At 46.2% G+C, this 21,716-nt stretch overlaps 1 protein-coding gene across 6 annotated transcripts; it reads right to left on the bottom strand.

The window, feature by feature from the left end:
* Nucleotides 1-723: 723 nt before the first annotated feature.
* SZRD1 (SUZ RNA binding domain containing 1) lies at nucleotides 724-20,217 on the bottom strand. Of its 6 annotated transcripts, none has more exons than XM_006273028.4 (5): nucleotides 20,090-20,178; nucleotides 12,144-12,278; nucleotides 6,454-6,503; nucleotides 4,980-5,237; nucleotides 724-3,862 (listed from the first exon to the last, which is right to left on the bottom strand). In XM_006273028.4, the coding sequence occupies exons 2-5, from the start codon at nucleotides 12,201-12,203 to the stop codon at nucleotides 3,760-3,762; spliced, it is 471 nt and encodes a 156-aa protein (XP_006273090.1). In that variant the 5' UTR covers nucleotides 12,204-12,278; nucleotides 20,090-20,178; the 3' UTR covers nucleotides 724-3,759. The 6 variants fall into 6 exon arrangements, with proteins under 6 accessions (XP_006273090.1, XP_006273092.1, XP_006273093.1 ...); XM_006273030.4 differs by having other exon boundaries at nucleotides 4,980-5,234; XM_006273031.4 differs by lacking the exon at nucleotides 12,144-12,278 and having other exon boundaries at nucleotides 20,090-20,197.
* Between the last annotated feature and the right edge of the window lie 1,499 nt (nucleotides 20,218-21,716).

Below are 21,716 nucleotides of genomic sequence, written 5' to 3'. Positions count from 1 at the left end.
AAGTGCCCAACTTTGGTCAAGGCTTAACTTAAAAAGGGAAACGAGTCTTTTGCAGCATAAAAGCTATTTTCTACCCTCAGCACTTTGTCTGCATCGCAAAGGCTCTGCTTGCCAAAGGGACCAGAAGGCTTCAGGATCCTGTGAGCAACGCGTACAGCTGCTCTCATGAAGACGGTATCAAGATAGAGGGCTGGTGAGCAGGTGGCTAGGAGAACGCATGAAGCACTTTGCCTTCTATTCATGAACACCAATGCAATCTCAGGGCAGCTCCAACCCGTTAGTTCTTCCCACTGTTCCCAGTCCACATAAACCATGTAGATGCAGAATTTAAGGCTTAGGACTTTTCAAAAAAAAAAAAGAGCCTGCAGCATGAGCAGCTTGCTCTCGGTACGCAGTGTGTTAGATCGCTCCTTTCAATTTATCTGTGGTCGTCACACAAATGGGGAAGAATAAAAAAAAAATCAGAAAGGTCCCCCATGTTCATGGACAAGCCCGAGATAAACATGTGAAAGAGAGGATGCAGAAATCAAGTAATTTCACTCGATTCGCTGCAGTAAGAAGCCACTCGGAGTTCCCTCCCCCAGCCCTCCACTTTCACGGTGCAGTCTTTGTAAGCTTTTTATCAAATATAACAAGCTGGGATGTTGCTGTCCAGATCTGCACGCAAAGCCTGGGTGGGATGCGAAGAGCAATGCGCATGAAGGAGTTCAATACAAACTGCACTTTTTTTTTTAAAAGTTTAAACACATTTATTTAAAATACAATTTATAAAATGTTTTTCTGCATACTTAGGAGCACTTCCATGGGGAGACGGGCGGCTCTAGCTAGATCCTGTGTGTCGGATGCACACAGCTTTGCACTTCTCACCACCTGAACGCACACATACGCACACAGGCACACACGAGAGAACCGTAAAGTGCCCCTAAGAACACACACAAAAAACCCCTATAAACGTGTATTAGAACAAAAGCTCTAGCCCCTCTGCAGACAAGGCATTTGACTTATCCCAACACTGATTTCCGGACAGGATCGCTCACCTACTGTCCATCTAGGAGGGGCCCGGTGGCGGGTGTCTACAGGGATGCTGCCCCATCCTGCCTGCAGGCTGGAAGCATCCTGACTGATCGTGCTATAGGGATGGAGAAGCTGGAGACGGGTGCTGCGATGACCTCCCCTCGTGTAACTAATGTGAATTTACGCGAGGCTGATGCTGGAGGTGCCGGCTCTGTCCTATGTGCAACTAGCAAGAAATTTTAGGCTCTGCTGCACAGGACAGCAGGCAGGAGAAGAGGATACCGTTGTCCTAACATTGGCAAGATAGCTGAAGCTACGTCAAGAGGCTTTTGCGGCAGCTGGCCATCTGAAGTAATAGCTATTTTAACTGAGAGTTAAGGAAAGGCGTGGTGACTAGTTATTGCTGTCTTGTCCCCCCCCTCCCCCCCACCCCCGCCCATCCTCCTCTCTCCAGCCATCCCCATGGGTTTCTCCTTGCCACCACTGTGAAGGAAAGATAACGTTTCCTGCGATGCAGCTGCTTCTGGCTTGTACAGGTGCCCCGGGGCACGTGCCAAGCCCTACCTGAGAGGAAGTTCCGTAAACATCAGATTACAGCCTTTGAGAAATGACTCCAGGCCGAAGGGGACATCGGTACACATGGCCACCTCTCAAATTACAGCAGAGTAAAAGAAAAAAAAGAAATCTTTACAACAACCATTGAGGGCTCACCTGATTCAGGGAATCACACAGGGCGATGGGACAGAAGATCAAGTCAGTGAACAGATCTGTATTCTAGCAGATTATGTTTTGCACATAGATAGGATTTTTTTTTTCTGGTAATTTGTTTGCAGTATCTCTGTACGTGTGTCAGTTTACTGGCTGGGAATCTCCCACACACCTCGCTCTAGGTAGAGGTTTTGTACAGCTGCTTCCTTTCAGGTAGAAGAGGCTGGGTTCAAATGTCCACCGTTCAACCTACAGAGCACAGAGAGGGTGGACCATATTTTGCCAGTACAGAATACATCCTCCAAACACCAGAAGCGGAGAAAGGCAATTTGTGGGAACACAGCTTGAAGCAGACAAGCCCATGGGCAATTTTGGCTGAAGGAATGGTTTAAACCTTCTGTGGTGGCAGACAGAGGTCAAAAAGGTGCAGTCAGTTTTTCTGCCTGTAGGAAGAGACCCTAGCAACACGGTGAATCCCCTCTAGGACTGGAGTCTTTCCAACATACAAGATGCCTTCTCTTTGTCCCATCAGAAAGACATCTTAGTGTTCATCTAATCCCTCAAGACAATTACCATGAAGGGTAGGTCAGTTTTCTCATCTACCATAAGAGTTAGGCAATGCAACAAAACAAAACCAGACAGTGTAGGACACAGGAGAGACCGTGGAGCAATTGTATTTGACAATGTACTGCAACAATAAATTTGGTGGTACCTTAAATTTCTCTTCCATGGCTGGAATCCAGGAAGGTTTTCAGACTGCCAGATGAAACCCTACCTCAGACCCCTTTCTCTTTCCAGGGTTTAGAGAAGCAAAAAAAGTGAGCAGTTGCCTGAAGCCTAGCAAAAAGCCACTTGTTACCACCAGCAATGCATGAAAACAGGGAGTTTTTCCAAAGTTTATTGAACAGGGTTTGTTCCCGGTGTCTATGATTCCTAGAAGTAAATGCATCAGGTACAGCACTGAATTGTACCATCACTGAAAGATTAGAGCCATCAGTCCTTCACAAGCCACACTGCTTCAAGGTTTGTACCTGGTGGCTGTCCTGCCTCCTACTGTATGGCAGCCATTCGACAAGCACAGGCTTTACAGAGCATAGCTCGTTGCCACATTTGCCATGGGCCAGTACAGTACTGAACTAGTCTATTCCTAGCTTGTAAACCTGGATGCAACAGAGCCCTATTCCTTCACCCTGCTTTCTCGGAGGCCGCAGGAGGTCTCCGTGGGATCCGTCTACGCTCCCTTCCCCCCAGATACGAAAGGATGTTCCTTCCTCAAGCCAGCAGAAAACTAGTCAAGCTTATAACAGGTGCAGTAAGTGAACTAGGCCACTGGACTCCATCAGCTTCCAGGGCCAAGGCAATTAGAAAGCCTGGGAGTCCTCTTCCATTGGCTTGGCAGCAGTGGAAATACAGATCAGGAAGCTAAGCTTGCCAAATCCTGGCGGAAAGTCGTTGAAACTCCTTTTCTTAGAATGCTATCAACTACCTCTCTCAATTAAAACAAACTAAACGGTTAAAACCCTTCCCATGCACTTGGTTTAAAGTTGATCTGATATATAAAACAAAGCCCCCCCCGCCCCAAAAAAACCCAAACCAAAACAAAAACTAAACAAACAAACAAAAAAAAAATCTTTGAAACAGAACTTGCTCTGAAGTGATGAAGACAACATGCGCTTTGGGGGAAGTTTCCCATCTTTGTTTTAAATCCCAGGTTAATAAGTACAAACATTATTGCTGGCGCTAGCTTCGGCTGAAGTGGCACACACAACACACTGCACCTGTTTGAGTCCTTAACGCCCCCCCTTCCTTTTACAGTGACTTGGGACAGCCCTTGTCGGTGTGCCAATCACAGTGGGTGGAATGGGGGGGGTGGGGGGGTCACAGTGCATGGGGTTCAAGGTCACAGTGGGCAGAGCAAAGGGGCTCACAGTGCAAGTAAACCAGGTAGTTCCCTTTGCTCAAGTCCATTTGTCCACCACGGCAGTGCAACCCGTGGCAGCTGACCCTGCTTTCGGCAGCATGATCTCTCGCCCACATTTATCTGCGCTGTTTGAAGCCTTGTGAACCGTCAGGACCCAGTGGCTGCCTAATCACATTGTTGAGCTGTCTGCTGTCTTCTGGCTGGGAGATCCTTGTTGGCCTGCAGGAGAGGAGATCAGAGTCCATTTTTAAAACAAGCAATGCTTCTGCCTCATGCCTCACACTTCCAATAAATACTGCTAAGCTCAGGGGAAGATCACTGCCATGGCTGCAGCTCTACAGTGCTTCCATTGAGAAGGCAATGCAGAGTTTACTAGTCCTGTATTTCTCTGACCCTGCTCTTCAGCAGCCAGGACTCAACAAGCGCAAGGCACTGCTCTGCTGCTAGGCAATTAAGATGCCTTGGCTCAGTCTCCATTATGTGCAATTATCATCAGCTTCTTTTAAGAGGCCTTTCAAGCACCTTTTCTGCCCCACCCACGTGCAGCAACTCCATTTTTTTACAAGAGGGAAGTCTTCGAGGCCTTTACAAAGAGGTTGAGTCATCAACCTGGCGTCAAACAGCCTTCTCCCCCACAACTGCTCCAGGGATTACATGTTTAGTTAGAGCACATGCCAGAACAAGTGCATGTAACAGAGCCAAATTATTGCGAATGGAGATCGGGAGGCAATGAAGACGCGTCCACGCTTAAAATACTCGGAGGGGAAGAAAGATTCTGATGTTAACAGCCTGTTACTTTCCAACCCACATTCACTGATACAGCTAGTTTGCAGGGAGGGAGACTCAGTTGGTCTCACAAGAAGTGAGTCAAGAAAGCCAGCTCAATGCCACAGATGAGCTCCTTTCCTGGTAGCATCCCTCTGGCTCAGAGGAGCTGCCAACCTTTTGCAGAAGGTTAATGATTATCAGCACAGGTTATGTCCCCATTGCAGTCAACTATGATCCCTTTCCCTGGTAGGGGCATTTTTAGCTGACCTCTTGGTGCTACCTCCCCCAGGCCATGTCAGACAGGGCCCCCGTCCTCAGCAAAGGCATTTAAAAGGCCGTGATGAGCGCCGTCACCAGCAGGCATCTATTTTCATCTCTATTATTTATACACTCTGTCAAGTTTGCTAACAGGATGCACCTGCCTCTTAGTGGGGTTTATCTTGCATTTCAAATGTGAAGTATTCAGATCACAATACAGCTCTTCCTTCCTTTGCTCGCTATCTGCAGCAAGTCATTTGCTGAAGCAAGGGTACAAGTGGCATGGCCTTTAAAGCCCAGCACATCTCACCTGTCTAGAATGGGTTTGTCCTGTTCCTCTTCTGGGCTCGCGCTGCCCAGAATTCGTTTTCTGGCTTCTGCGTATTCTGCCTCCCTTTGTGCCAGAGACTTCACGGGAAAGGCTGGTCTGCTCGCAGAGTTGGGGTTACTGAGCACGCCATTAGTTGCGGGCCTCTTTAAGATCCTGATCTGCGGGGGAGGACCTGAGGGAAGGCTGTCGTCCTGAATCACAATCGGCACTTTGGGAGGAGATTTTGATTTTCTACTACTGAAGAAAAAAGAAACAATTGATTAGTGTACACAGCCAGCTATGAGAAAGGATGTTGGGTTCTGAGCAGGAGCCCTGTGGTTTAACTGTCTCCATGAAAAGCAGCATCTTACCGTAGTTGAAGACCCTGTTACATTGCCAACTCTGTTACAGGAGTAAACCTGATCATCGGAGATCTGCCCTGTATGCTTAAATCTAACAGGCAGGAAGACCAACCTTCCACACTTCATTAGAAAAAAAAGAGGGGGGAAGGGAGAAGAGGTTAGCAGACTGCCAAGCAAAAAAAAATCTCCCTTTTCAGTAACAGGAAGAGAGAGAGAGAGAGTAAAATTGTTTTGCAACCAGCACCCATCTTACAAAATTAAGAACAAAATTTTCAAGGATAAAAAGTCAGCCAGCAGAGCAGCTGAAACACTCCTTAACGCTCAGGAACAAAAAGGGATTTAGGCACTTACAGCTGAACACGTGCTTAAGCCAACGTTCCCCCTCCAGGAGCGGGGATTCAGAGAGCCCTCATCATCAGGTTTAGCCACATCTATGTTTGCTCCATTGCTCCAGGTTTTTGGAATTAAGTCCCCCCCGCGCCGCCCCAAACCCACTGACACAATCCCTCCCCACCTTCCCATCACCAAAGCGCAGTCTGATTTTTTAGATGGTGAAGGAAACACAACCCAAAGCCTCCCGATGACCCAATGAGGATGAATACATGGACTCTCACCAATGTTTTTGCAGCAGGAGGAAGAGAAAGCAGGAGAATACAACCCTCCCCGTTTCATAACTTGCATATAGCAGCAAGTACAAACTTTTCCTCCCTTTCACCAGCCCAAACTAGGATGCAGAGAAGCCAAACAAAAAAAAGGAAGTCTCACTGGCATATAGCTCAGCAAACCAGATGAGGGCAGGCAGAGGTCTGGTGACCTCACCAGTTTCATCGTTCTGCTACCCACGGCTTTTTTTTGTTTTTTTAAACGGCTTTCCCAAAGCGGTGGCCGTATAAAGATACGAGGATTGCTGCAAATGCTGCCATGGATTACAAGTGCCATCTAGCGGCATGCTGTATTATAGCCTTCCCAATTCTCAGCTCGGTGAAAAGATTACCCGCTACGTTCGACACCTCTAATAGCCCAAGCCCGCCATACCAGCCCTCCAGATTGGCAAGCATCTAGCTGCACCCGGGGAAGACCAGATTAAGAGCATCTCAGACTATCACCATTACCTTTCTTTTTGTGTGATCTTCAGTTTCTTTTCCAACCGTCTATCTATTTCCTACAAGAGGAACGAGAGAAAAAGAGTGAAATCTTATGTCTTAGTCCAGAGTCTGTTTAAAGACACCTGTCACTTCTTTAGTCGTGCTTCTCTTTTACCGCACTAGCCTCTCTTGTAAATCGCACTCAAAAGACACAAGTCTTGCGGGGGGAGGTGGGGAGAAACCCCTAATGGTCATATACATTTCATCACGTGCTCCAAGAGCACCAGCACACTAAATACGGTTGGAGACCGAAGCTGGCTACATATATAGCAGCATTTTCAGTTCCATGGTGATAGAGTGGCAACTTTAAAAAGATAGCCTCATCTGAACAGCACCTCCGATGCCAAGGGTCCCCCCCCCCAAGGACTTCAACTGCCAGCAAAGCTTCCTCCAGAGCAAAATGCGACAAAGCAGCCATGGCAGCACCGTGCAATTTGGATTAGGAAGATGAGATGCTCTCTGCAACAGCAACTCGGAGCCTTTTAGGTCAGATCACTACCAAGTGCAAACACGACACCCAGAGCAAATCTGCTTCTTCAAAGACTCAGTTCAATACACTATATATTTCTCCAGAAGCTACGGGAGCCTGCTTACCCATTGTAAACCTCTCCGCCAGTCATTTAAAATTCTGTTACTTATGACAATCTTCCTTCAAAAGAAATCTCTGCCCTGACTGACACCTTTCAACCAGCTGAAGACTTGCCAACGAGAAGCATAGTTACTATGACAAACCTTAACTCTGCTCGCGTTCCTAACGGGTACAGCTGCCAGCCAGGGCACAGAGATACCTGTTAAAGTTACCCCCCCACATAATGAAGAGTTTCCGTTGGCTGCACAGAGGCTGCAACTTTCACCCACGTAGGCGACGCTACTCCATCAGAAAGTGTTTCTGCTCTGAAAGGGGGTATGTAACAATATCCTGCATGTCCTGGTTGCAAAAAGGGGTCGCATGAAGCTATGTGGCAATAATGCATTTCAGCTAGATGCAACGACATATTGTCAAGCCAAAGTTAAGCCGTTTTGGACCATTGCAGATAGTTATAGGCACCTGCTGTCTGTTTTCTCCCCAAGAACTCCTCAGCTTGTGCAGTAACCAGCTGAAACGCTGGATGGGAAACAGGGGACGAATGCACATGAGAAGTGCAGCAGAAGGTGCCTCCTCCTCACCAGCTGCCACAACAGCAGAAAAACCAGCTGGGAACTGGCAGTGGAGAAATGGCTATCCTGCCTGACAGCCGGAAGTCTCTTGGGACCGGCTGGTGACAAACAATGAGGATCTAATCAAGACAGTGTTGCCTCATCTGTCAGCTCCAGGCCAGAGGGGATTATGTCCTGTTAGAGAAGAGTTTTAACTCTGGGGTTCAGCATTTGCCTCTCACAAGGAGTCTTGCATTTCAACCAGAAGTGGCAGATTGGAAAGACGTTTCCTCAACCGCGTCTCATTAGCTGCTTGCTTGGGGAGCAGGGTGCAATAGGAGCAACATCGCAGAAGCAGCTTGGAGTTCGATGCCCTCCATTAACAGCATTTCAGTTGCTTCGAACACAAGCATCAGCCAGATTTGAAAACCAACCCACATCTGTCCTCCACCACAGGCCTTTTAAAGGAAGCCATTTAATACTTGGCTTGACTCCTTGTTCAACTCACGTGGGCAAGAGCTGGCCAACAGCACAGTAAGAGCATTATAAGCTTCAAAGTAGGCCTGTGGAAGTGGATCTAGAAACTCCTGAGAGGGAAGGAAGTTCTGCAAGCACATGAAAATGATGAGACTCGGGTCTGACAACTTAGCTGAGACCAGTGATTCTCAACATAGGGTGCTGCGAGATCCTTTTAAGGGTGCTGTCAACATTAGCACGGCTAGGTGTTTGCACACCTACGTGTGATTAACACGATAAACCCAGAGATTTCAAATAGGAGTCCTGCTCGCAACATGCTGACCTGTTGTGGTCTTTCTGAATTCTTTGCAACACAAGAATGGCTCTGTATGTTTGCATTCAAAACATGAATGAAACCAAGAGGTAGCATTTTCCAAGGGGAACCTCGAGTCTAAAAAGCTTGAGGACCACTGGCTTAGACTCTACACAAAGCGTATTACCTGCCCGAATCTTTTACAACGACTAACTGTTGAGAAATTTAGACCAGTAATTAATACAGCCTGTATCGTGTTAATAAGTTGCCTAGGTTAGACAGAAATTAACTTGCATTTCCTCAAGAAAGTGCTGGCTTCAAGCTATACCCCAGCAAACCTTCAGTTTGTTAATCTATATTCCAGTAAGACATCAAAGAGTGACTTAAAGCCTAGCTTAGGTTCAAGATGCCCCTGCCCAGACACACCAGACTGCAGTACCACCTTATTAAGGAGTCTAACGGCTTCAAAAAAATTTGCATACCTTACAATAAAAAAAAAAGGAAAGAAATTCAAGAAGGCAAAGGCATTTGCTTGAGGGTTGTTTGCTTCCGATAGATGAGAGATGCTCTTATAGAAGCCAAATTCAGTAGCAAAGGCTTTTGGACGGATCAGCTTGCAACTGTGGGAAGAAATTGGGTCTGGGCCACATTTCCCAAAACTGCAGCCTGCTTGGGGAAATCTGGGGAGTAAGTTTTCAGTCTCTCTCAAACACAGATCCCCCTGCAATTTCAGATTCTCATGTCAATGGCCACATCCAGACAAGTGCAGCTGTGTGATATGTGATGCCACAGGCATGTCTGCAGGGTCACATAGTACACGTTCAGCTGTTCTCCACACTGCAAGGGAGCAGCATGGGGATTTTTTTGACACCTGCATATCCAGAAGCAAAAAAAGCAAAGCAGCGCACGCAGGGGCGTCATGTGTTGCTCAAAACCAGAACTTGGCTGGCAGGAGGCATGCTCTGGCTGATGTGCGGCTGCAGTTGTCCCCTGGGAGCCAAACGTCTACGCTCATCTGGACGTGGCCAATGTTGCATAGCCAGGCAAGCAGGTGGACCAATATCATCAGCACAACGGTGGGCAGTGATGGTGAGCTCCTCACCTTCTCAGACACGCATCTTTTCTTTCCCCTTCAACCCCCTAACAAGCCATTACCAGACTCCCTGTTGTGCTCAAGACAGTTCTCCAGCATTCATCCACATCCTCACAAATGCACACCTTAGTAATTTTGCAGGAGGGGGCTTCTACCTTTTGTGATCAATAGCCTAGCTCTGTACAGTCTTCACACCAGTGCTGTATCTTCTCTTGGCCCTCTGCCCACCATGTCCCTGCTCTGTTGGGTGCTCTTGGTAGGAGACAAAATTGGGTTCAGTCACCCTTTAATGTTTCCCCACCGAACCATTAATTACAAACGGTATAAACCATTGCAAGTCGGTTGACAATTTCTCCTCTCCAGAAGAACCCTAGAGTCACAGCAGAGGCATCCAGTCATGGCATCACTGACATCAGAACAATTATTTTCAAAAAAGAACAATTCAGAACAATTAATTTTCTGCTCCCCATCTTTAAAATATTCCCGAGATTGGGGTAAGGAATAATCCAATGCTACCCAATATCTGTGCCACAATGCCTCCTACTCAGTGTTTCCTTGCTAGCTCAACTTGGGTGACCGTGCACACGCACACCCATCTCAGACTCAGTCCAGCTACATGAACTGAGATAGAAGCAAATATTTTTAGGACAGGAGACAGAAGAGGGGATGAGTATGTATAAGCCACTGAAAACTACATCAGCATTTCCATAAACCCCCCCCCGCTTTCCATTTCAAAACTAATCCACCAACTTTAGCAGCATTCCCCTCCAGATTGTCCAGTGAGTGGGTCAGTCTTCCCAGTAAAGAGCTGCAGAGGGGGTAAGGATGATAGACGGAAAAAAAGGCCAACGTATCAGTCACCTGGGTGTATTCCCTGGATTTTAGCAACAGGTTATTTAAGCTTCACTTAGGCAATATTTATAGTCATTAAATAAATCCTGAGGATTCAGAAGGATGGTTACTGCTCTAACTTGTACTATTAACTCCCAGTCATTAACAAACCGTGTGCTAAGTGACTTAAAGTAGAAAGCCAAATAGCTGGTATGTCTGCCTTTCAAACCGCCCCGCGGACAGAGCATCACACACGCTTATACCAGCGGTTCTGCCTTGTGGTTCTTCTTGCATCACAGCAATTCACTTTGCATGCTGGAAGTGTAGGAGAAGAGAACTTTTCCCCCTGCCTCCATCTGTTTTCTATTGCTTTCCTTCCCATCACTGTACTTCTTGTAGTGCAATTCCTTTGTCCATTTAAGGACTCCTTGCTATTACACTGCTACTGTGCGGTATGGCAATACAACAGTCGGGCTCTCTGCTGACGCTATCCTCTCCAGACATTAATCTTGTTACATTCTTGATCCAAATAATCACCACTTGTGTGGGGCTCCAACTTCACCCGAATACCCACTATGAACAACAACAGAACTAAGAGCTTCCGACTGTGTTGAAAGCTTCGATGACTTGCGGACCAGCCATCAGGGTTAAAGATGTTTTTATTCAGCGATTACAAAAGCCCACAATATTAATCACTACATATTTTTCTTCTGAATAATGGTGCTATCTTGCAATCGTGATCTGTTTCACATTTCCCTATCGTTGCTGCATTCTACACTCAAGGTAAGAAAAGTTAGAATTTGGAGAATGTTTTGATGAACAATTAAGAAACATTTGTCCGTTAAGTTGGCAACACGCTAGTGATCTCGTTACCATGCGTCTAGCAGACTGTCAAACCAGATGTTGCGATGTGCGCACTTAGCCTGAAGACAGACTTGGTACACCCAGCACATCTTCCTCTCCTCACTGAAGTTGAAATAGGATCGACTTTAGCCGCTGCTGGAAGATGTTTTCCTGCTGATGCCAACTATCTTCCATCCTCCTACGGCTGCACTATGTCATTAAGCTGGGCAGATAACATGTTAAAATTAGGGTCTGACTTACAGCCTTTGCGTGCCAAAAGCACTACGACAACTGGAAGGCATGAGCTCACAGGAGATGCAATTAAACCTACCATTAGAAAAGATCATCCTGCATGTACGCAGTTGTGCAAGTCATGAGGACCAACTATGCTATTAATCTTTTGATGTTGTTAGCTTTTCTTACAGGAGGCTCCTTTGTCCTCCTGTTTCACTAGCATGATACAATTAAGCTTGCTGTTTTTCCTGAGCACGGTATGCGTAGCTCTTGCTAACATCAACCCATTTTACACCCCCTTTCTTCCTCCTCCTGAAAGAGGGACCCGCGACCAGATTCTTAATTTAGTAAAGAATTCCCATAGGCTGCTTCATCACAGTCATTTTTAAAGACCAAAGGGAATCCAACCGAAAGAATATGCAAAACACTACTCCTTGGCATTAAGAACCTGTTTATGGATGGGGAATTAACAGAAGTGGAATATTTATCCTGACCTTAGCATTAAATATCAACATGTCCTTCCATCTGCATTAGAGACAAATGCCAAGATGCACTGAAATATCAGGACTCACTGAAAAGTAATTTGACACATCCATTATGAGGCTGTCGTTCAGTACACGAGGCAAACCTAATATAGCTTTAGTCGTTTAGCTTGCGGGAGACTCCACTATGCATCTACATTTTCTAGCATATGCTACAGAACAGGAGATGAAGGGCACCCATTCTGCAAGGTAACCTAAATATGCTCACCACGGACATCTTTTTTGTCTGGAGTTCAAAACCATGCCACACCAAGCAGGTCTGGTTCATAGGATCATGGGGAAGTAGAGCTGAAAGGGATGTCACAAGGTCCTCTAGTCCAGTTCACACAATCAGAGGGTGCTTCTTTAATTTGAGGTTGCGGTAAGAAAGAAAAATCAAGAATTAGGCTTAGTCGGCTCTTAATCATGCCAGTCAGGTTGTGGGGGGAAAAAAAATAAAAATAAAAAAAAAAAAAAGTCAGCCCCCTCAACACATTATACTCTGAAATCTCTCATGTCGACAGTTATGCAAGCCAAGAGTCTTCCTGTCAGTACAGCTTATTCCGTCCAAGAAATGAATCCATACTGGCAAGAAAACTCATGTCAGCAGAAACTGCATCTCCACGGGGACGAGAGGCTGCCAGTAGAGCTTTCCCAGCAAAGCCTTAGAGCACAGGCAAGTCTCAGGTGTATTCACAACAGCCTGGTCTGAGCTTGGAGCCCTCCAATTCACCACGCTCAACAGACTCGTACCGTGAGAAGGAAATTCCTTTAAGTTCATTAGAGGCAGAAATTCTGCAGGGGTGCAAATAAAGAAAAGGCATTGCTTTTGTCCCGGTTATTTCTGAAGATTTTCTATAAATGTTTAGACTTCACATTTACTGGTATTTCTATGTTTTATACATGTGGTTTCTCTGTAGGGTTTCTTTGCTTGTTTGCTTTCATGTTAAATGAATCTATTTGATGCATTAATGCTCCTTTCCAGTAATCACTGGTCTTTCTCACTTCTGTCTCAAGTTAAGTAAACTGGGGGAAAAAAGATAACTCAAGAGTGATGAAATGCAAAAGTAGTCTCATTCTTTCCCCTGCATAATCTGTTTTTTTCCCTTGCTGAGAAGCCCCTTAGAAACAAAGGAGCAAGAAAGCTTTGCAGAGATTACATAATTCCTTAATATTGTGGGAGTGGTGTCTTTTTAAGGATAAGCTTATGCAACAATTTGGGGTTACTTGGGAGGAAAGAGAGAAAATATCCAAACTTCCATATTGGCAGCACACACTGTAACCGTCACCAGGTACTACACCTTCCTAAAACGTTATCAGACTGTTACAGCTCTCAAGAACACCAGGCACATCCCTTACTACAGATTTCTGCTGAATACACCAAAATGGTTCAAGTGAATAAATTGAGTAAGTTTTAGCTCTGGAATCATTTGGTCTTACAATACCGTTAAACAAGGTGATTTCTACCAATTATCAAAGATCCCATTGGCTTTTATCAATGACCCCGGTGACCTAGCATTCCCTTTCTCAGCAGAAACAGGTTTTAGCTTTCACGACTGTATAAGCCATTATTAAGTACATAATTCAGCCATAAAGCCACAAAAATCCAAATAAGGTGCTTTGGGAGACCCTCAAACAGGAGATAATTCTAAGATACGACTAATTTGTTTCTCCATTAAGTATCCATTTCTTTCCTCTGAAGAGAAATTAATGTTCCATTAATTAATGGAACATTTCGATTCCTGAGGCTGTTGGGAATCAGGCTGCTCCATTAATTAATTCTCCAGGCTACTCTGCTTTCATTAAATCCTGGCTGCAGTCTGTAGCTAATGCAAGGCTGAGAAGACCCAGGCTGCTTTCAACTTCAGAGATGTTTCGATCTTCCTTAATGCTGGTCAGAAGCCTCTGCAGCTAGACTGGGAAACAGGAGCTGCCACAACTGTCTGGCAGGCCTAGGTGACAGTCTATAAACCTACGTGCCCCAGTTTCAAAGCACCTGTGAGCTCTGGACTGGATATGAACTCCAGGAAGTGGCAATATTTTCATATCCCTTTATAGTCCTTGACATCAAAGTTCATCCCTATACTGTCTATATCGTTAGCCGCAGATCTCCTCAGTTATCATTAATCTTGCAATGAGCTGAGAGCTGTGTAATCCTATATTTATGCACTAGCATCTCACTGTATTTGCCCGACTTCACCAAATTGCTCTTTTGCGACTAGAGGGAGCAATGCTGCTTGTCAATCTACAAATGAGGTTCTTAAATATTTCACCCCGACTTCTCTGTACTTTGATCATGGCTGAAGTTGGTTAAAATGTACTGCAACAGCTTAGGCAACAACCTAAATTCAGCCCTTTAACATAAAGGGGTGGCAGGACTTTGCAACTGAAGTGCGGGTTTCGAGTGAGGACACCCTGAGCTCCGTTTCAGACAGCTACTTCCATAAGTGCCCAGGCTGTTTCGCAGGAACACGTGCAATATTTTGAACCTGTAAGTAAAGAGGTACAACATACAATCATAGAAGGCATCTGCAAGACCCAGTCTCTTCTGCTCAACTGCTCATATTTTCAGCTGGCAATTGAGAATAAAAAAAAATTAAAAAAAATTGAAGTCTCTGCTACTCAGGGGCTCCGTATCACAAGACACATCTAGCCAGGGGGCAGGGTCCAAGTTAAACTTAGACTTTGAACTATGCGAGGTTTAGTTTTAAGCCTGCACAGAAAGCTCGTACGATACATATTGTAATAAACTAGCAATGGGTCTTAAATTTGAAATCAAAACTTATTTTTAAAGAAGTTTAACACCACTGCCTTCTGAGCATGCCATACGAACATAACACCTCTGAAGAACTTTTTGGCTGCAGAACTACTCAAAGCAGCTCCGAAGGAGATATTACTGGGATGTGACAAAAAGTTAATCTATCCCAGCGAGCCACCTTGCTAAGAAATCAGAATGAGTCACGTCAGAGTGCAGAGCTGTCTAACTGCAGTGGGTACAGAGGGCTTGGTTTAGGTCAAAACTGCATCACCTAATGAAAAGTGTGAAAAAATGCTGCTGTTGCTAGTTTCATGAACAAAAGCATTAGTAACACACCCACATTAAAGTCCTCTGAGCCCATAAGCAATGATCGCTCTTCCCCTTCACCAAATGCAAGTGGTGGTTTGTTTTAAGCAAGCTAAGTAGCCTCTTGCAGCAGATGGACATCAATACAGCTGGATTTTTTATTTTTTTTTTTAAACTACACATGACTAGCAATGGTGACTTTCCCTTTGCAGTCTACTTTTGAAAAAGCGCATCTTCCTTCTGGACCACCACCACTGTATCAGCACAAAACAAAAGGTTATATTCCATTTAGTGTTGGTCAGCCTGAGGAAGGGTACTGCAATACCCAAAAAGCTTGCCTATGTCTACCCCAGTTATGCAGCTGGTCCAACAAGAGATATCACTTGCAAGAATTCTTGCTATTAGCAGCCTTAGCAATTTTAGAAGTATGCATCATGGAGATAAACAGATGAGCAAACATAAAACATGATTTAGAGCTCAGACTGGTATAGTACGTGTCCACGTAATCCTGAAGTGAAGATGCTAGTTTGAAGTGTATTGGATTTTGAAACCAAGTGTGAAAGGTCCAGACATTACAGCTACCACAAACTGCTCTGCCAGTTTTTGTGTTTCCATGCTCCCCTATAGCAGAGTAAAAAAAAAAAAAAAAAAAAAAAAAAAAGAGAGCTATGCAGACAGGAAGCTGACTATACCCTAAGCAATGTTAGTGGTTAGGCTCAATCCCCCCTGCGCTGACACATAGGAAGTCTATGACTTAAGGGAAATTGTTTTGTTTTTTTTCTTCCTCTTTGTACCTCATTTGCCCATTTATATGAAGAAGTAGCATGTCCCTACCTCACAGGGACATATTGGGATAAAATAAATGAAATGCTGGAAGGAATTCAGATGCTACCACAATGGGGGATTTGATAAGAGATGTAAAGTTAATAATGGCTAAAGCAAAAATATCCGAGATGGTATTCAGGCTCACACAGATGAGAGAAAAGCTGGTAGGCGTTCAGTCCTCAGGTGTCTGACCTACTAGTTAAGAAGTGACCAACAACAAAGAAACTTTAACTTGTGCCCATTTGCTGAGTAGCTGTGTGCGTTTTATTTTCCAAACATATGAGAAAGGCCTTTCTGATTCCCCCCCCCCCCCCCCCCTTTACACTGGACATTCAAGATTTGTCAGTCCCTAAAGAACAGCAACAGTGGGTGAAATGACAACACTAGAAGGAGGAGGCCAAGGCAATCATCACCATCTTGGATTTGTGTCACTAGCTTTCACATTCATGCCTGAACACTTGAGTGTCCCTCTAGTAGAGTGTTTCTTAACTACAGTATCAGGGCACCCTGGAGTGCCATCAGATCCTTTGAAGGGTGCCTTGAGTTGCAAGATGAGCAAGGTGCAAGGAGATAAGCAGATAAATTAAACAGAAAAACAGACTTACCACTGCTTAGACAATTCCCCATCCCCACTATCCATCCCCTCTACAAGGAGGTAAGCTCTGTAATACAGAAGTTGGTTTTTGAAATTTTTGTGCCACTCAGTTCACAAAAGTTATGGAGGAGTGTCCCGAGTCTAATAAATTTGAGAACCACTGCTCTAACACCACCCAGGGAGACCAGAGCTCATGTCCGTGGTCTCTTAAAGCAGAAGATAAAAGCAAACACAAGCTATACAACACTTCGGGTCTTCTTTACGTGCCAGACGCCAACAAGAGGCAAAAACAAAGGCCTGGTTGCTTAAAAATCCTTTGTGGGTCACTTTTCTACATGTCTTTATTGCTACTTAGGTGATAATTTATCTCCAATTTTCACCATGTAAAAAGATATTACAATATCCATATAATGCAAGTGACTAAACACTAGTGAGTCAGTCACATGTCTTCAGCAAAGACGCCACTGGAAAAATGCTAGAAACATTAGCTGAAGGGCAACCATCCATGACGTCTCATGTTTACATTTTTTGTGCTTGCTACCAATACCAGTATGTTGGATTATGCATGTTCTTAAAAGATACCTGCTATTTAGGATTTCTCCCCCTTTCTCCACTGTATTTACCTTTGACAGTGATCCATCTAGAGTAATCCCTTTCACTTTCTGGCTCTCGTGCACCAAAATGATGCATGCAGTACCCTGCAGAGGCAGGTGTAAGTTTGAATACAACTTTTCATGTGGAGTCTTAGAACTACATGATTGCTACTGATATCAGTCTTGTAAAAGTCTAATGTTCGCCCTGAGCTACCCAGGCATACCCATCTGAATAGCTGTGATATTAAAATATTTAAGCATGCACTGGGTGAAAGTATACCATTTCTAGAATACCATTTCACCCATTTTGTTAGAATATAAACGACCAGAGTTAAGCACTTATGTTTCTTTCACCTGCTCAGTAAGAAAAATCCTGCCCGTCTCACCCTGCTAGGTAAGCTCTGGATGTAGCAGTCTTCAACCGTGTATTACACAGAGCCAGGAACAGATGGAGAAATAGTCTTGCTGTGTCCTATGCAATGACCTATTGGCAACTGAAGATCAGGTCAGTCCTTGGGATCTTGTACGTAACTCTTCCTCATAATTCAAAGACCGGGGCAGTTCTACTAAAGCAGTTCTCAAATGTCACAGCCTGGCAGTAGGTACAGTAGCTCTTCTCAAGCAAGTATATCTATTTTTACTTGGCTTTAATTTGGCAAGTTTATCTTTTGTGATAAGAGTCACACGGCCTGCCCTGTCCTTCAGCTCATTTCCGAACCTCTCCCATTATTTGCTTCTTATTTCTCTTCTCATTTGGCCCTTTCTCCACCACTGGCAACTCTGGTCCCACTGTCAACTCTTATGGAGTATCCATCCAGGGTGGTTGGTCCAACACTGGAACCAGTTAGGTTTGCTCTTAACAGACATAAAGACACTGATCGGTTTTAGAAGCAGCTGTAAGCACTGGCAGACAAGGTTCTTTGGGTAAATCTGATATCTTTTTTTAGGCCAACTCAAATAGTTGGAAAAAACTCTTCTTTGCAAGCTTTCTTTGAAAGCCAGAGGTTGATTTTCTTGCCTGTATACCAGCCTCTGGCTTCTTTACTACTCATTCCATGCAGGAAGAGCGCACACCAACTGCAGATACCCTTTGTCAGGATGAGGAAGTATTTGTACCCGAGAGCTTGCTAAGAATTTTTCCACCTATTTGAATTGATCAATAAAAGATATCAGATTTACCCAAAGAACCTTGTCTGCCCGTGTCTTTAGACCAACACAGCTACAACGTATACCGCTGTTGGCATTGAGCATTTACAACTCAACTCTCAGTCTGCTTCCTAGTGTAGCAGACTATGGGCCATACCCAGTAGCTTTGGTCTTCTGGACTCCGCTGGGAAAGCAGTTTGGGGAGGACCAGCACCAAAAATGAGATTTTCCTAAATTAGGTTCCCCGATGGAACTGTTTAATGAGATGTAGACTCATCCCCAGCAGTCATGACAATGCTCCCCGCAGCATGAAGAATCAGCACCGTCACTGAAACAGCCTTTATGCACCTGACCACACGCTACTGGTGCGTCACTGACATCTCACACGCTACTTGAAGACCCAGGCTTACAAGCTTTCCATTGCTTAACATATTCTCACACAAACTGTAACCCAAATACCCTATAACAATTTAATATCATTTTAATCAAGGAGAAGACTGTAGAGAGGCACCATCCAAGAGGAAATTCTAGCTCTTCGCAACTCACACTGATCGTTACGTAGCCTGTCTGCTTTGCAAACATTAGAGAACCTGTTCACAATAGTGGTTTGCTCTTATGTCACTGAGCAATTTCCCCTTCCCTGACTAAGCAGGTGTATACCTCCTACTGATCATCCACCCTTGCTACACTTCAAACCACCACGTACTTTCAATAGTGTAATGATGCGTACAAGCATTTGGGACCTTTCAGGCACCTTCTCATGTGGAAATGCAAGTGACAAAGCTGACTCCTGAAAACCAAGCAATAGTTTTAGCCTTGCTGGACTCTAACGTGTCACACCATACCCGCGTGCGCCTTCAGAAGAGGATTTCAGAAGGGAACCCTGCCTCTCCTGGGGGCTAGAAAGAAGATCTTTAATGTTTCACAGTGGAGGAAAGAGAGTCATGTCTGGAGCAGATAACCAGAGGCGTGCCGCCCTGTAACCTGGAAAGGGTCCCAAAACGGCGCTCTGAGAGTAGAGGCTGGCAGGTGGAAGAAGCAGGCCGTTGGCTTACAACGAGCACTGGGAAGTTTTTTTCCAACTGGCGCGGAAGGAAGGGGCGGACCTGGCGGCAAAAGCCGAGTCCAGCCGGGTCTGCGCAGGGACAGGGCCGCTCGCCAACGAGGGTGGGAAGGGACCTCGGGAGGTCACATCTAGTCCAACCCCTGCTCCAGGCAGGGCCAGCCCCAACTACAGCATCCCAAGTCAAGTCTACCTGGATCTTAAAACCTCCAAGCACCTTCCTGGGTAACCTGTTCCGGTGCTTTACTACCTTCTGGGTGAGAAAGTTTTCCTTAATATCCAACCTCAACTTCCCTTGCTGCAGCTTGTGCCCATTGCTGCTTGTTCTGTCATCTGCCGCCACTGAGAACAGCCCAGCTCCATCCTCTTCGAAGCAAGTTTCATAGACAAGAGGGGCTGGAAAGGTTCAGCCCCCGCACAGTTAGGAAGACTGAGAAGGGGGGTGGGTAACAGCCTGGTGTCCATCTGCAAACTAAACCAGCCCATTTCCCTCAGCCACTCCTCCCAGTGCTCTCCCCCAGCCCTGAGCCATTTTCCTTGCTCTTCATTGGACTCTCTCCAACTCACTCGCATCCTTTCTGCAGTGGAGGGGGCACAGCTGAACCCAAAAATCCAGATGTGGCCTCCCCAATGCTGAATAGAAGGAAGAAGCCACTGCCCCACATCAGCTAGCACCACTCCTGCCCTGCACCGGCATCCTGGGCACCTGCCAGCCCCGCCCTGGAGTCCAGGGGCATGAGGAACCCGGGAGGGGGGGGGGCGCGGGAAAAGGGGACGCGGTCCCTTTAAGAGGCCTAGTCGGGCGCTGCCAAGCCCGAGCGACCCGGGCCGCGCCGCCGCCGAGCCCCGGTGCCTCCGCGCGCGGAGCGGGAGTTGAGGCCACCCTTACCCCGCTGTCGGCCGCCTCCTCCCAGCTCTCGGCGACCTCCTCATCTTCCATTTTAAGGCTCCTCGGCCGCCGCCAGCCCGCCGCCCGCGCATGCGCACTCTATCAGGGCGCATGCGCGCCGCCAGCCAATCGCACGCGCCGCCCAGCGCCTGCGCACTGGGGGAAGCTCCCGGCGGCTTCCTTCCGCTCGGAGCACGTGGGCAGGGCTGCGCCGGGCTGGATGGCTGCCCGCAGTGCGCATGCGTGATGGCTTCAGGGGCGGACCCTGAGGGAGCTGTGTGAATGAGCACACGTGTTTTGCCCGGGCAGGCCCCAGGAACACGCGGGTTAGGTCCTAGAAATACAGAAAATTCAGGGTGGAAGGGATGTCAGGAGGTCACATCTACTCCAGCTCCCTGCTCAAAGTAGGACCAGCCCCAGCTACATCATCCCAGCCAGGGCTTTGTCTGCCTGGGTCTTTAAAACCTTCAGGAACACGTATGTCAGATCCTAGAATCACAGAAAATTCAGGTGGGAAGGGACCTCAGGAGGTCACATCTAATCCAGCCCCTTGCTCAAGGCAGGACCAGCCCAAAATAGATCATCCCAGCCAAAGCTTTGTCTACCTGGATCTTTAAAACCTCCAAGGATGGAGACTGCACCACCTCTCTGGGCAGCCTGTTCTACTGCCTCGCCATCCTCCTCCTGAGAAAGTTTTTTTCTAGTATTTTTTTCCTAGATCACACATCGTAGAGAGGTAAGGCTGGAAAGGCTCTCGAGGTCAGTCGGCAGGCTGGTTGCAAGTAGCCGGTGTCAGCTACGGACGCTCAGGATCTATTGCAAACACATGCATTTCCATGAGGGGTTTCAGCTGGAGACGCACATGTTGCTGCTCTGGTTACAGCCAACGAGAATCTGTAAGGACACACATTGCCAGGTCAGGTCTAGGCACCCAAACCCCAGGAATACGCATGAAAATGCTGAGAAGGGCCTTTGGAGCAGCTGAAGCTTCATGTAGGGCCAATGTGTTTATATTCTAGGCCAGGGGTTGTCAACAGGTGTACCTCCGGGGGTACCTGAGAAGGCCCTAGGGGGTACAGGCAGGCGGGGACGGAGTGCTGCCATCCTGTGCAGATGCCGCCTGTCCGGCTGGACACAGGGGAAGCTCAATTTAAGAGAGGCACACAAAACCACCCATATTTCAACAGGCAGCAGACCTATGCTGTAATTTTCTCTGTATTATAAGCTCCTTCCTTTCTTTTTCAAGCTTAAGCTCTAAGTGATGCAAGGGCTACAAATCCATGTCATTGACAATGAACAGTAGCACCAGAGCCTTGAAATCCAGACTAGAGATCCTGCTCACTATAAGAATGAAGGAGAAACAACACAGACTGACTCAGAGTGCATTGTAAAGTCTGTATAAATAGCTCTTCTCCCAAACTCCCTGGATACTCACCTCAGCCAATAAATTGCTCTTCACTGAATCATGCTTTCGGCAGAAGCCGCTTTCTTGAGAGCATAGCAACTTATTGTAAACATTGTGTTTGCCTGACTGTCCCTCATAGGTGTCACTTACGCTAGGGAATTGGAAGCATTTGGCTTGCTTGTAGTTATGCATTTTGTGCTGTCAGCCTCCATCATTTCTTAT

The sequence above is a fragment of the Alligator mississippiensis genome, chromosome 13 (assembly GCF_030867095.1).
Source record: "Alligator mississippiensis isolate rAllMis1 chromosome 13, rAllMis1, whole genome shotgun sequence".
In the NCBI taxonomy this organism is placed as follows: Eukaryota; Metazoa; Chordata; order Crocodylia; family Alligatoridae; genus Alligator; species Alligator mississippiensis.
This window is presented reverse-complemented; position numbering and strand designations above follow the sequence as displayed.

What these genes read in the sequence shown, in the direction of transcription:
- SZRD1 (XM_006273027.4), bottom strand. Translation starts at nt 20,202, where the DNA reads ATGCGCCCTGATAGAGTGCGCATGCGCGGGCGGCGGGCTGGCGGCGGC. An exon ending in AGGAGGCGGCCGACAGCGGG is followed by an intron (nt 5,238 to 20,089) that starts GTAAGGGTGGCC and finishes TTTTTTCTTCAG; the next exon opens with TAGTAGAAAATCAAAATCTC. An exon ending in GACAAACCCATTCTAGACAG is followed by an intron (nt 3,863 to 4,979) that starts GTGAGATGTGCT and finishes CCTCTCCTGCAG; the next exon opens with GCCAACAAGGATCTCCCAGC.